General features: G+C 42.3%; 1 protein-coding gene across 4 annotated transcripts in view; it reads right to left on the reverse strand.

Annotated features, from left to right (window-relative positions):
- Positions 1–423: 423 nt before the first annotated feature.
- CSNK1E (casein kinase 1 epsilon) overlaps positions 424–14,010 on the reverse strand; it is a 49,223-nt gene continuing 35,636 nt past the window's right edge. For all 4 annotated transcript variants that reach the window (XM_066596267.1, XM_066596268.1, XM_066596270.1 and 1 more), the window contains 6 exons: positions 12,742–12,912; positions 10,705–10,853; positions 8,699–8,891; positions 6,914–7,053; positions 5,825–5,886; positions 424–1,734 (listed from right to left, as the gene is read on the reverse strand). In XM_066596267.1, coding sequence (XP_066452364.1) covers positions 5,854–5,886; positions 6,914–7,053; positions 8,699–8,891; positions 10,705–10,853; positions 12,742–12,912 — 686 coding nt within the window. In that variant the 3' untranslated portion in view covers positions 424–1,734; positions 5,825–5,853. The remainder of the gene's footprint in view (positions 1,735–5,824; positions 5,887–6,913; positions 7,054–8,698; positions 8,892–10,704; positions 10,854–12,741; positions 12,913–14,010) is intronic.

Raw genomic sequence — 14,010 nt, forward strand, 5'->3', positions numbered from 1 at the left:
CACATACCCTCCACAAGTTCTCAGGCAAAAAGGGAAACCAATCTGGTATCACTTGGATTTCTGCCAGACTGTTCTAAACAGTTACTGAATGGGTCAGTAAAGGCTCCTCCTTCACATGGGCAAGGGGCGATATTTGTGGAAAGTGTGACATCAGGATGTGAATCACAGCCCGAGGTCACACTTTCCACCATGTGAAAGCCTTGTGGATGCGAGGGGTTTTCATGTGGAAACAGCCTTTTATTACTACGGGGAATCCCTTCATCCCGCCGGCCACTCCAAAACAAAGACCAGAAGGATCGTGGGGCTGCATTGCTGAATCACCAGGGTTGGTTTTATTATTTTATCCCTGTGCACCCATCAAAAAAATCCTAGGTTTAAACGTAACATTCTGAAAATAAATTCAGACACCTTTTAATCACTTCATCATTTTCTACTTTATTACCTCAAATTAACAAACACATTAAAGCTGAAAAAAGTCTATATTTACACAGGAAGTACAAAAACCCCCCCAAAAAGTTGCGTATCCCCTCCCCCCAAAACTGGATTTTTTTTTGCATTTTTTTAAAATTATAAAGTAATAAAATTACCACAAATTAAAAAAAAAAAAAGAAAAAACGTAAATATATATAGTAAATAAATTAGGAAATCAGAACATTGTTAAATATTGAAAGAGTTTGGAGGGTGTGTAAGAGTACTAGTTACATGGCGCCATCTGGTGGTAGAGGTGGAGATTGTCCAGGACACGGTGAGAAACAGGAGCTTCAACATTCAGTATCCCACCATCCGGGACTTTCCAAAACTATTTACAATCCTCGCTAAATATTGTATGCACCTTCACAGTCTTCATCAGGAAAGTCAGAAAAGCAGCCATCTTAGTCTCTCGTCACTGCGGAAGGGCAGGGGAAGGTGCAGAATGATGTGCATTGGGTTTTTTTTGCTTTAAAAGAATTAGACCACAATCCACTAGCAGCCACAGTGGGAGATACCCAACAATAAACCTACTACTAAAATACTATTAAACCTATAAATAAAACCGCCAGTAACAGCTGAGACCGCCCACCGTTCAGGCAGCTATATGCCTTTTCCTCCATAATCTGCATGGTTCTTTGGAGCAGGTACATACTAAAAGCAAGCTAGGCCTCCACTGTGGATCAGTGTGGGAAATTAAGCAGCGATCCTGCCCCTCTCCAGCCCTGAATAGTCAGCGACCTTTAATAAGAGTAAAGCCCCATCTATCTCTTCCGGTGTTCTATCAGAGGAGGCTGGAAGGGGAATAGAGCCCGACCCAGGCTCCCGTACCTAGGAAAGGCTTCAGTCTTGTAATGGTGAGAAGTCTTTTTCCTTTTTTTCCTCAGCTCGCTAACTCTTCTCATCTTTAAGAGGTCATAGGAAAAAAAAAATGTACAGCTAAAATTTTTACATTTAGAAAAAATGTAAAGTTGATGTTTTTGGGGGGTGGTGGTATGGGGAGGTAAGCTAAAAAATAAAAAGAATATATACAGTATATATCTATATGTAGTGTTCAGTTTAGAAGAAAGCAGGAAGAACTTCTGCTGTCCTGGACTGCCAGTATATCTGGAAAGAAAGAGGAGAGGCAAATCCCTCCTCAACGCACAAGTGGGTGCGTCCACGCTGGAACCCGCATCTTCAGCGTGGATCTTCATTGGCAGAAAATAAAAGTTTGAAAAAAATTTATTTGTCGTCTTTAAAAGAAAATGAAATACAGTGAAGACACTGGAAAAGAAGAAGAAAAACAGCGTTATTATATTACATCAGCCATCAGGTTTCCTTCTTTACCTGAGCCATAGTCTAAGGCCAGTCTCACACGAGATTTCAATTGCAGATTCCGCGCTCGCTGTCCACGCATATCATTTTTCCTCGCAATACGAATTGTGGATTCCGCAAATGGAAGAAAAATCACAGCATGCTCTATTTTGCCTCGAAATCCACACAGATGGCCTCTATTGAATTCAATTTAGGCTTTTGACCCACAACCCATACACCATTAATACTATGTATGGACTGCGGGTACCTGCGTTATCCTTAAGTTACTAATTAAAGTGTTTGTCCAATTATTGGACAACATTCAGTTGCTGTAACTGCATTAAAACAAAAAGAGCAGCATTTATCCATCCTCTGCCGTGGGGATCCAGCACTGTATCACGGGCCTCTCGGTGTTTGTTGTGGGAGATATCACAGGAAGTCACCTGACGGCAGCCAATCAGAGGCTGCAGGGTCACTGTTCTGAACTTCGGCCATCATGACGCTCAGGAGGAAGGAATATAGGTGGCGATGCTGCAGCGGTCAGGTGACTTCCTATGATGACATCTTCCACAACACACACAGGGAAGACAGTGGGACTACAGCGCTGGATCCCCGTAATAAAGGGCAGATAAGTACTACTTTGTTTTGTTATTTTAATGCAGTTGCAGCTATCGTGGGAATGTTGTACAGTAACCAGACAACCTCGTTTATGTAATTTCTAGCAGTATTGCGCTGAATATTCTCTGTATTAGCTGTCAAATGAAGTAAATCTATATGGCCTCAAATATCTGGCTCCTTGAATCAATGAGATTTAACCTTTCTAGAACACAAAGCACATTATACACCGATCAGTCATGACATTAATTTTGTATGGGTCCCTTCCACGCTGCCAAAAAGGTTCTGACCCATCAGTCATGGGGTCCACAAAACCATGGAAGGTGTCCTGTGGTATCTGGTACCAAGGTGTTATCTGAAGATCCCATAGAGGGATTATCCCAATCTAAATTTTTCTAAAAATTCCCATACCGTCATAAATTATCAGAAAGATGCCACATTAAAAAATAAAAAACATAGTTGCTGCTTCTATCCTATCGATTTGGATCCCGTCTCCCATTCGTGTACCTTTCTGTATAGTGCAAATAGAAATGACAGCCACATGGTATGGGAGCAGCAGAACTGTCATAACTAGAAACCACATTTCCCAGACACCTCCTAGGACCATGGCATACAGCTCCTGCCACTAGGAGGTGGACACTAAGCAAAGAAAGTTGTAGCTCCTCCCACCAGCTATACCCCTTCTGCAGGCACCAAGCTAGCCAGTCTGTAGTAAGCAATAGGAGCAGCAAGCAGTGTGAAAATAAAGGTTAAAACATGGAAAAATGTGAACCTTAAACAGCCCAGAACCATGTGCAACTCCAGGGAAACCGTTCCGACAAGGTTGAGAGCATGATAAAAAGGTGAACAACATTTGACAATGCTTTGGGTGGGTACTGTGTCCCCAATGAACGAGATAGTTTTACCGCAAGTACAAAATTCTTGTTTTCTCAGCCACTGCATTGTGGAGTAGAGCCTACTGTTGGCTGTTGTGGATGCATAGGGTTAGGGATGTTTTCCCTGTTTGCCTTACATTGTTAACTATAAATGCTTCCATGTTACACATTTAACATGGAAGCATTTAGAAACCCCAATGTAAGGCAAACAGGAGAAACATCCGTAACCCTACGCGTCCACGGCAGCCAACAGTCTAAACACGGCGTCCTGCTAGGACCTTGGACTAGTCAGCCAATCAGGAGCTAGGGGTGTGACGGGTGTTTCTTCTGTCAAATTCCTAGCTTCATGGTGGCATCAAGATGCACTAATACCCGGAAGCCCCCCATTCCCGGCAGCGGAAGAGGAGAAATAAACCCATTCCCACAGGAAGTGCCCAGCAGTAGGTCACAGCCGGGGCCTAAATTTGCAGGCATGGGAGCTGGAAGTGCTGCGGCTGAAGGCTGCCCCCTGCCCTGAGAAGCTCCATGTGAAGAAGCACCTCATGTGATCTGAAACATGGGACGCCATCGGATGGGCCTCCTGAGAGAGCTCCACTGCCCCATGGTAAATCTCCAGGGAAAGAGTTTGTTATACAGTAGTTATGCTGTTTCCTCCTTATTTGTTACTTGGACTATGTGGAACTTTGGCTAAAGTCCTTTGGGAAACTTGTTCTCATATTTAGCTTCCATACTTTGGCATCATCTAAATTTGAACTCTTTCATATTTCTCAAACAATTCCTGATTATTTACAGTGTTGCAGGATGAGTTATCCTACTGAAAGAAGCCACAGTCATTAGGGGAAACCACTGCTACGAAGGGGTGTACTGTGCTTAAGCCTTTGGCAAAGGCAAACCAGGCAACATTCTTCCATCACTCTATGGCCAATTCTAATACTCACCTGCCCACTGATAGAAGCAAACAGGCATCAGCATAGGCACTCTGATCAGTCTATGGCTACCCAGCTCTGTACAATACAAGCTGTGATACACTCTGTGGCCTCATTTATCAAAAATGTCTAAAAGGATAACCGTTCTTTTGCCCGTAGCAACCATTAAGAGCTCCGCTTTCATTTCTGAAACTGCTCTTGTAAAATGAAAGCCGAGCTGTGATTGGTTGCAATGGGCAACAAAGAATTGTTCTTTTAGGCAGTTTTGATAAATGAAGCTCCATGTGTTTTGATACTATTTGCTTTGCTAAAAAGGTAACTTTCAAAAATAATTTGTGCTACCATAGCACTTCTGTTGAATCGTACCACATGGGGCATCCTTTGTTCCCCAGACTCATCAGTAATCCTTGTGCACCCAAGACCCTGTCGTTAGTTCACCAGTTGCCCTTCTTTGGCTAACTTTTACTAGGTACTAACAACTGCATACTGACAACACTCCACAAGACCAGCTGTTTTGGAGATTCTCTCAACCAGTCATCACAATTTTGCCTTTTTCAAAGTCCTGACTCTTTCACTTGCCCACCTTCTCTGCTTCCAACTTTAAGGCCTCATGTCCACGGGGAAAATCAGATCCGCTGCAGATTCTACATGTAGAATCTGCAGCGGGTCCCTCCTGCCCCGCGGACATGAGCGCCGAAAATAAGAATTTAAAAGTATTTACCATCCGGCGCGGGCGGAGAACATCAACTGTTCCTCACGGCCGGATCTTCATCTTCGGCCGGCGGATGAATTCCTGACGCCGGCGGCACGTCGCCGGCACGTCGCCGACGTGCCGCGCGCATGCGCCGGGCACATCCGCCGAGCCGAAGCAAGGAAGATGCGGCCGTGAGGAACAGCTGACCTTCCCCGCCCGCACCGGATGGTAAATACTTTAAATTCCTATTTTAGGTCTCCCGCGGATCCGGACGGCTTCCATAGGCTTCAATAGAAGCCCGCGGGAGCCGTCCCCGCGGGAGACCCGCACGAAAATGGAGCATGGTCCGGATTTTTCCATGCTCCATTTTTTTTAAAATCCCTTTTATTGACGATCCGCGGGTATTTATCTACCCGCGGGTGGTCAATGCATCCCTATGGGATGCGGATCCGCACGCGGGAGATCCGCTGCGGATCCTAAATCATATTTTGCCCGTGGACATGAGCCCTAAGAACTGACCATTAACGTGCCACCTAATATATCTCTTCCTTGACAGTTGTTGTAATGTTATGACTGACCAGTGCATATTATTGACAAAGATTGATACAGCTTTTCTGCAAGAATAGGTGCAGATGGTGCAGAAATGCTGCAGATTTGTGCAGGTGACATCCTCGGTGGATTACAGTAGCAGGCATGTGCATGAGATTTTACAAGTGTCATCCACACACCACCAATTAGTTCCACACAAGCTGAGTGGATTTTTGAAAACACATCACACCAATCTCTGCTGTGGATTTCACATCTTTCAATGCAGCAGGGTAAAATCTGCAACAAAATCAGCATGTGTAACACTGCTGTAGAAATATTCGGCACGTGTGGCCTGGCCTTTAGCCTTGCAGGTACTTCAATTAATTTTACTATTTCTCATTTAAAAAAAACCCACATCTCACCTAAGCAAACATTGGTCCAGTGACAGCCTTCATTTTCCAAGATGGTCAAACGGTACGCTGGCCTAAAAAATAAAAATCAGATCAATTATTAATAAGTAGTATTCACCTAAACTTGCAAACAAAAAAAACCTCACTTAGGTGAATGTCGTGACAAAAATCACGCCTTTTTTGAGCGTCAGCACTGCTTTTTTTGTGCTAAAACAATGCTGCAACTCACGATTTTCCTGCGCATTTCATTTGCTAGAGAATCAACAAGACTTTCTAACGTTCACATGGTTGATCACGATATCGCTGCAAGAAAATTGCGTCTTTGTTCCCATGACAAGACAATAGGACGAAAGGACTTTCTAATGTTAAAAATGCTTAGCACGAAAATCGCAAATTTGTGGGGTGCAATAAAATGAGAGTTCCATAGGGAAACACAGGCAATGAAAAAAATTTTAAAAAAGGAGCAAAAACGCAGAAAAATAGGGCATGCAGCGATTTTGTTTGCACGCAACATCGCATGAGTGAAAACATCGACAATATGAAGGGAACCATTGAAAAGCATGGGTTTCATAATTCTGCATTTTGACGTGTGCAAGAATCGCTGAATTTTATCGCCCTTGTGAAACTGGCCTAAAGAGGTCAGGCAGTTTTTGAAGCCAATGTCAAGAATGGATTGGGAAAGTCTATAGTATCTACCACCATTTTTTTTTTTTAAATCTACTACTGTAGTTTTGGCTTACAAAAACAGCATAAAAATAAAAAAAATCAGAATGTGATGCAAGAAACCATCCTAAGGTTATGTTCACACAACAATTTCAATGGAAATCCACACATTCTACCACAGATCTTTGACATGGATTTGTATTTGAAGATGCCATGGACCCACATGCCTATCAATCCCATTCAATGGAGCTAAACTACGTGAGGATTTTCCAATGCAGATTTCTTGTCAGAAATTGACATAAGTTTTTTTTCTAGCAGTGAGTACGGCACAGATCCCCATTGAATTTAGGCAAAATAAAACCCCATATGAAAAGGGATCCATCACTGCAGACATCAATGAACAATGACATGGAATGCTGCCGTCACATGACGACTTACCTGTGATGCAGAAATCCGTGAAACTTCTTGTCGCCCTGTGAGATCAGAGGATGAGACATTTGCTGGAGCTCCCCGATGTAACCTCATGCTGACCTTGCGTTCTCTGTCCACCCGTGAGATTGCCCGAGGAGAAGTGTTACCTGGAACAAAGGAGGAAAATTAAAGTGTAGTTACTGTAGGTCAAAATTCTGGTTCACAAAGTTTAAGAGTCATAACAATTAAATACACCTGTTACATGGTAGTAACCAGGTGGGATATTTACTGAGCTAAAACATTTTTGCACCCCCCCCCAAAAAAAAAAAAAAAAAAAAAAAAAAAAAAAGACACATGCCATGTGCCACATTTATTATATTTTTGCTGCATTGTTTTTCTGTGACATCTAGGGATATTTCTTATCTTTTTTCACTGACTTTCTAATTTTTAGTTTCATTAGGGGTAAAAGGCTACAAAAAATAGTTTTAATTCATAGTTTATTTTTACATTTAGTATATTAAAAAAAATAAATAAAAGTACAGGAATGGGTTTCTCATTTTGTTCTGAATGTTTTGATTTTTTTATCTAGTTTAGATTACAGGGTGCATACAGCAACGGTTTGGTTGGTGTTGGGACATTTTCTTTATGCATATGTTAGTATTTTATTCTGCAAAATTTTTTTTTTTTTTACTTTTTGTAACTATTTTTACCAATTATGTCGCCATAATGTCATAAGACCTCTGGAAACATTCACATTATATTTTTTTATTTCATACTTGTCCACTGTAACTGGGACATCCATAGGAGCACCAGTTACAGGGGAAAACATCCCCGTGTAGTGACAATAGTCACTAACAGAGCTGATCAAGGTCTGTAAGGACTCTGCAGCTCTGCTGAGATAGAAGGCACCCCGGTGGTCATTTGATTGCCGGGTCACATAGTGGAAGTAATACTTCCACTCTTTACGTGCTTTTTGAGAGCTATGTAGCTGGAAAGGAGAAGGCAGAAGCGGTTAAAACTGCTTCTCCCTTCTCATCTGGGTCCTGAGCTGTGTCTAACAACTGAAGACCTGACCTGCTTCTGCTTGATTGCAGGGGCTTTAATCCCACGCCATACTTTTACTATTGGCCCGGATTAAAGCCCAGGACCAAGCGCTATATATTTACCATGCTTGGTCCTTAAGGGGTTAAAAACTCAAGTCTGTCTCTTGGTTGCATATGGGTTTTGTTAATCCTACAGTTTTTTTGTCCCATTCTTTTTTGCCCAACTTTGGTGCCGAGACACCCTTAATTACTAATACACAGTTAGACATACTCAACTCCCTTTTCCTGGCTCTCTTTGGAGAACAATGTATGGACTCATACAAAGTCTACAGCCAGGCCAATACTTCAACTCCAATACGCCATGCCCAACTGAGCTATCCTGCCCTCCATTCTAGCAATCGGTTGTGGTCTCAGTACTCCAATCATTAGACAATATGCGAGAAGCGTTTTGTTTTATTAAGAATGATCATAAGTAACCCTTAAGCACACTTTTTTTTTTTCTCCAACAAAAGAAACACTTCACAACTTTCCATAGACAAATGTTAACTAGATCTCTAGCAGAGTGTTTCTTCATACAGGTGACACAGGGTTCAACCACTGATGGGTCATGAACTGCTTTCCTCAAACACAGCCACACCTAGATACCTCAGCTATTCAGGGCCCAAGATAAATACTATTGGGAGGATTGGACACTCTCTGGGTAAAAGCTGCATTATAGTCAGATTAGTATACAATGCAAAGCTGAGAAGTGTAACTAGCAAGTGCTTACCACTCTGCTGAATCCTTGAAGCTGGTGTGGAAGCTACAGGGTCTCCACCATTCCTTAACCGATTAGGGGCTGCACCTGCAGGAGGGCCAGGAGGTAACGCTCGGGTGGTGGAACCTCTGAGTTGTCCCATTCTCTCTTCTCGGTCATGTTCCCTTCTTTCCCTGTCCATATCTTCTGGATTCCGAGCTGCACCCTACAATAAATACAATTAAATTTTTTTTGTTTCAAAATATTTTATTGAACAGCTTGCATTTTTTAACAAACTAAAAAGCTTTAAGCTGGGTTCACACGGGACGGAGTTTCCGCATGGAAATTCCACTGGCAATCTTAAACCAGAGCCTAAGTAGCAAAGTGGACGAGAGTTGCAAAAATCTTGTCCACACGCTGCGGACAGTCTGTTGCAGCCAAGCCGCAATGAAACTGATAAGTCGCACAGAATTCTAAGCCGCAGCATGTCAATTTTTCCGCAGCTGGCTCTTCTCTATGTGGAGATATGGCCGCAGTGGAATACAGGCAGCGAAGCTGCTTCAAAACCTGCCTTTCTGTTGTGGAAATATAGCAGAATTTCTGTGCGGTTCCGCTGCGGTCATACCGCGAGATTTCTGTGGGATTTACAACCCGTGTGACGGCAGCCTATACATTTTCCCTGCATAGGGGGCATCTTATAATATGCTGAAAAGTAACACTGCATTTAAAGTCCACACTCAATGTCGCAAAATACTGTGGTAGATTAACAGCTCTCTCCCCTCTCCATCCATCTTTAGGGTGTACTAGATGCGCATGCATATATATATATATATATATATATATATATATATATATATATATATATATATATATATATATATATATATATATATATCTTTTCTTTTAAGATTTACCCCTTTATTAACTTTTTCCAATAAACAGCATTTTATATCCAAGGAGTGTTCCCTGTCATCCTCACTATGAGGTTACTGCACCACCAACCGTGAGGAGACTGAATGGAGCACTGGTCACACAAGAGCACTAGTATTCACTTTCAACGGGACTGTGGAGATAGCCGAGCAGCACCCACTTGGTTATTTCCGTTAGACCCATTGAAATGAATGGAGCGCCAACCACATAAATCTCACAAAAGATATAGTAGCAACAGCACTCGGCCAAATCACCTTTAAGGTGTGAGGTTTGGATCAGGTGTGCAAACTTAATTGGTCCCAACTCCAAGAACCATAAAATATAGTCCAAAAATAGCATGGAAGAGCGGCACCACCGATGGTCCAGAAATGTTAGCTTTATTCAATCCATAAAAGAGACTCCTCCGTGTTTGGACTATGATCCTCGCCGTAGCCGCTCTCGGTCTCATGCTTGTTACAGGTAACCAGCGACTGCACCTTTTTGCAGGTGAGTTCTTGTCATTTTAATTACATGTTGCATGTGATTGGTGTTGGTTTTGTAAAAAAAAGTCTGATGTCTGTATTGGGAACCAGCTTGAAAAAGACTCAATGCGGAGTTGAAACGTTGCTACCCCATTTTTATGGATTGAATAAAGCTAACATTTCTGGACCATCGGTGGTGCTGCTCTTCCATGCTATTCTTGAACCACATATGGCCAGTGCTCCATTTATACTATCACTGGTTGGGGGAGAGGCATCCATCAGTGACAGGAGAGCGGGACATAGGAGTCCTAGGCTCTACATTGGATAGGGAATATTTTGTAATTGTGGCACAACCCCTTTAACATTGCAAAAGCAAGAAAACATTCAGTTCCACAGTTTAGCTTATCAAGTTAACTTTGCTACATCTGTACATTACATTTTACATATAGGTTATGGGATGTCCTAACAACCCAAAATCTTGGTACAAGTTAACCAAAAAACAAACAAAAAAAAAAAAAAAACACACATAGAACACGAATTCTAAGAACAGAATAGACAATACAGAGAACAATATAGGAGTGTGTATCTAATCTGTGATAGGAAAACTGTGGGATGTGAGGGTATTACAACTAATCTATTGAAACTTACAAATTTAAGCATGTTCCAGTCAAACACGTAGTCATACGAAAAACCTTGTCGATGAAAGAGGTTACGGAAGAGCTGCCTCAGGTACGAGTAGTCTGGCTTGTCATCAAATCGCAGCGAACGGCAGAAATTCAGATATGTGGAGAACTCAGCTGAAAGAACAGCAAAAAACACCTTGTCTCAATAACCTCTGTCAATTCACATGTCCCTGCCTTCCATTAACTACTGCCTACTGAAAGCTACTTGATCCCTGCAGACCCTGCAGCTCTCTGCTATGGAGCTTTCAAAGTAGGGCGTCAAATTTGAATTTAAGAAGGGAATGTGTCGGGTATTTAATTTTACATTTTAGCTAACTTTATGTATATAGCCAGAATGTCTGGGCTTCTTTGAATGTTGTGGCCATTTTTTTTTTTTTTTTTTATTCTACTTTCTCTAAGGGCGGCCATATTGAAGATACACTTCCTTCCTGTACAGTTAGGACAGCAGGATGTGTGCACTTACAGCAATTAAAATATTGGTTAAAAGATCTTAAGTAGTGATGAAGCACAGTCCCCTTTCCCAAAGACAAGGGGGAATCCAAACAGAAGCTTATCTGTGCATATATTATTGCCTAGGCCTTCAGCAGTACAACAGAGCTGTCATTAACTTGCCCACCATCTAATGATGAGCAGATTCTCCTCACCATGTGCCCGTATATACAGCAGGGCTAACAAGTGTGAAAACGCAAATAATGCAAGATTTTTTTTATGCAGATAGTCCCATAAATGCCAGGAATTTAAGTTATAAAGGGACATTGAAAACAGCATAACTGAATCGACTGGTGGTCAGATAACATTAACAACTCACTGGATGCCGTCAGAGGACTGATGACCAAGAAAATAGCTTTGTTTAAAGGGACTATCCCATTTCTACCCGGTTTACTGCAGGAAGCAGACTTCTGTGTCCATTGTACAGTGGCCCAGGTTCATACTGCAGGCTGAGTCCCCACTCACTTCAATAGGACTCAGCGTGCAGTACTAACCCAGGCCACTGCGTAATGTACGGAGTTGTCTGCTTCCTGCAGGAAACCAGCTAGAAGTGGTTTGACCAACTGTTGCCATGTCCCTAAATTAGGAATAAGTACATGGTTATAAAAAAATAATATATTGCTTTTTTTCAGCAATTGCTTAAAAACAACTACGTTAAGGGCCTTTTATGCAACTGCACTATTGGGCACAAACATTCACTCAAATGTCTATTTGTCTAAATCAGGCCAGGTAAAAGGGCCAACAATCAGCTGATAAACAAGCACACACTTGTCAGCGGATTATGTTTTTTTTAAGTGATCGTGAAAATGCTCGCTCATCTTCTGCACATCTTCCAGTGTGAACAGGAAGATAAGCAGCCAACCAATGACTGCTGATGATTTGCCTCCTTACAGGACAGTCTGCCATGTGTGTATAGCAGTGAATGAGTGCCACTCTACACTTTGTCAATCAGGACTCGTTACAAGTGGACGATTCTTGGCCAGTATAAAAAGCACGTGGACAACTCTAAAATAGGCCATACACATAGATGTCGGCTAAATCTGCCCATCTTGGTGAGACTGCCCAACCATCTAATGTGTATGGGAGATGTTGGGTGAGTAAAGGATTGGGCAGTGAAAATTAATATGCCCAACGCTTTTGTTCTTAGGGAAGCTTGGCAGCAGCTTTAATTACCTCTGCCCATTTAGAACACACTTGGCTGAGTGTAATTGTATGGGAGGAAGGTGGACGGTGGGAAGGCTGTCAGCCAAATGAACTTGCTCAACCAAAAGCAGACTAAAATGTATGATCAGCTTAAGGGGTTGTCAGGTTACTCAACAACATGCTTTCGATAGGGCTGCCTGTAGTAAAATAAACTAAGCTGCACTTACCCCTCTGCCAGCGCTGGGATCAACCGGACAACCTCTTTAATGTTATAGTTTAGAAATGATAACTATTTACATGTTTTTTTTTTGGGGGGGGGGGGGGGGGGGAGATTATTATAGTATTAGGAATATAGATATGAAATACTTACAGGGGTAGCCTTTGCAGAGGATTTCAATAGGGGTTGACATCTTTTTTTCACTGATACGTTCATATTTCTGCCGTTTGGTGGCAGCTTTCAGTCCCTGCCAGGGCAGCGACCCCAGGTTAAAGTACATAAGAACATATCCCAAACTCTCCAAATCATCCCGGCGACTTTGTTCTACATAGAAAGAAAGTGACCAATAAGTAGAAGCAGATATTCCAAAAGCAGACAGACAAATGTCACAGAACTTGGAGCAGAGTGGCATTATTATTAGATTTAAAAAAAACAAAAACTTTTCAACCAAGACAGTCCCTCTAAACTTTTAATGGAACCCATCACCTCCCTGTAGCACCATGAACTAGGTTATGGTGCTGTTAGAGGAGGTGACAGAGTCGGGCGATTTATTTTTTTATACTCACTTGCTTACTAATTCCTGCGGTGCTCGACTCTGAAGGTCACGTGATGCACAAAAAAAAATCTGTTATCAGAGCCCAGTGCATACTCTCTCCCATTGACTTTTATAGGAGAGCGCAGGCACAGGACTCTGAAAAGAGTCAGATTTTCTGTGCGCCACGCGATATTGACAGTCGGACACAGCGGGAACCAGGAAGCAGGTGAGTATTAAAGAAAAAAAACACACACACCACCCGACTCCCCGTCACCTCCTCTTAACTTAGTTTAATGTGCTGTAGGGACATGACAGGTTCTCTTTAAAGTATTCCCAGGTCGTTCCTGGAGCAGGTTGCTGTTTTACACATAACAGATTGTAACCACTAAAAGGGCTACTCCAGCAAAAACATTTTTACATCCCTGCTTCCGATTGCAATATATGTAGGAGGTGTTCAGAGTGTGACAGTCAGTCACTTTCATCCTCCTATCTGATATTTATCAGATACAATCTTGATTTTTAGATTTCTCCTTACTTTCTCTTCCATGATGCATTAGCACAGCATCAAATGACCAGCTAGAGGCAGTACCATCTCTGCTGGAAGGACAGTGTGATCATTATCCTCTCTATATTGATGTAAATAAGCCCATAAGTATAAAGTAAGGAGGAGGACTATAATCTTCATTTTAACTGTGCGACAGGTGCCTCTAATGATCACCAAGTAAGGGTCCCTTTATACGAGACAACTAACCAGGTTCGTCAGCGCCCAAGAGTCGCCCCATCAATAAGCCACTACTGTGCTTTCACGCAGGAGAGATGATTGGTCAGTGAATGGAGTCAGGATGGGCTGGAGATCTCTTCTGCCCACCTCCAGTCACAGTAAACAG

The sequence above is a fragment of the Eleutherodactylus coqui genome, chromosome 3 (assembly GCF_035609145.1).
Source record: "Eleutherodactylus coqui strain aEleCoq1 chromosome 3, aEleCoq1.hap1, whole genome shotgun sequence".
Classification (NCBI taxonomy): domain Eukaryota; kingdom Metazoa; phylum Chordata; class Amphibia; order Anura; family Eleutherodactylidae; genus Eleutherodactylus; species Eleutherodactylus coqui.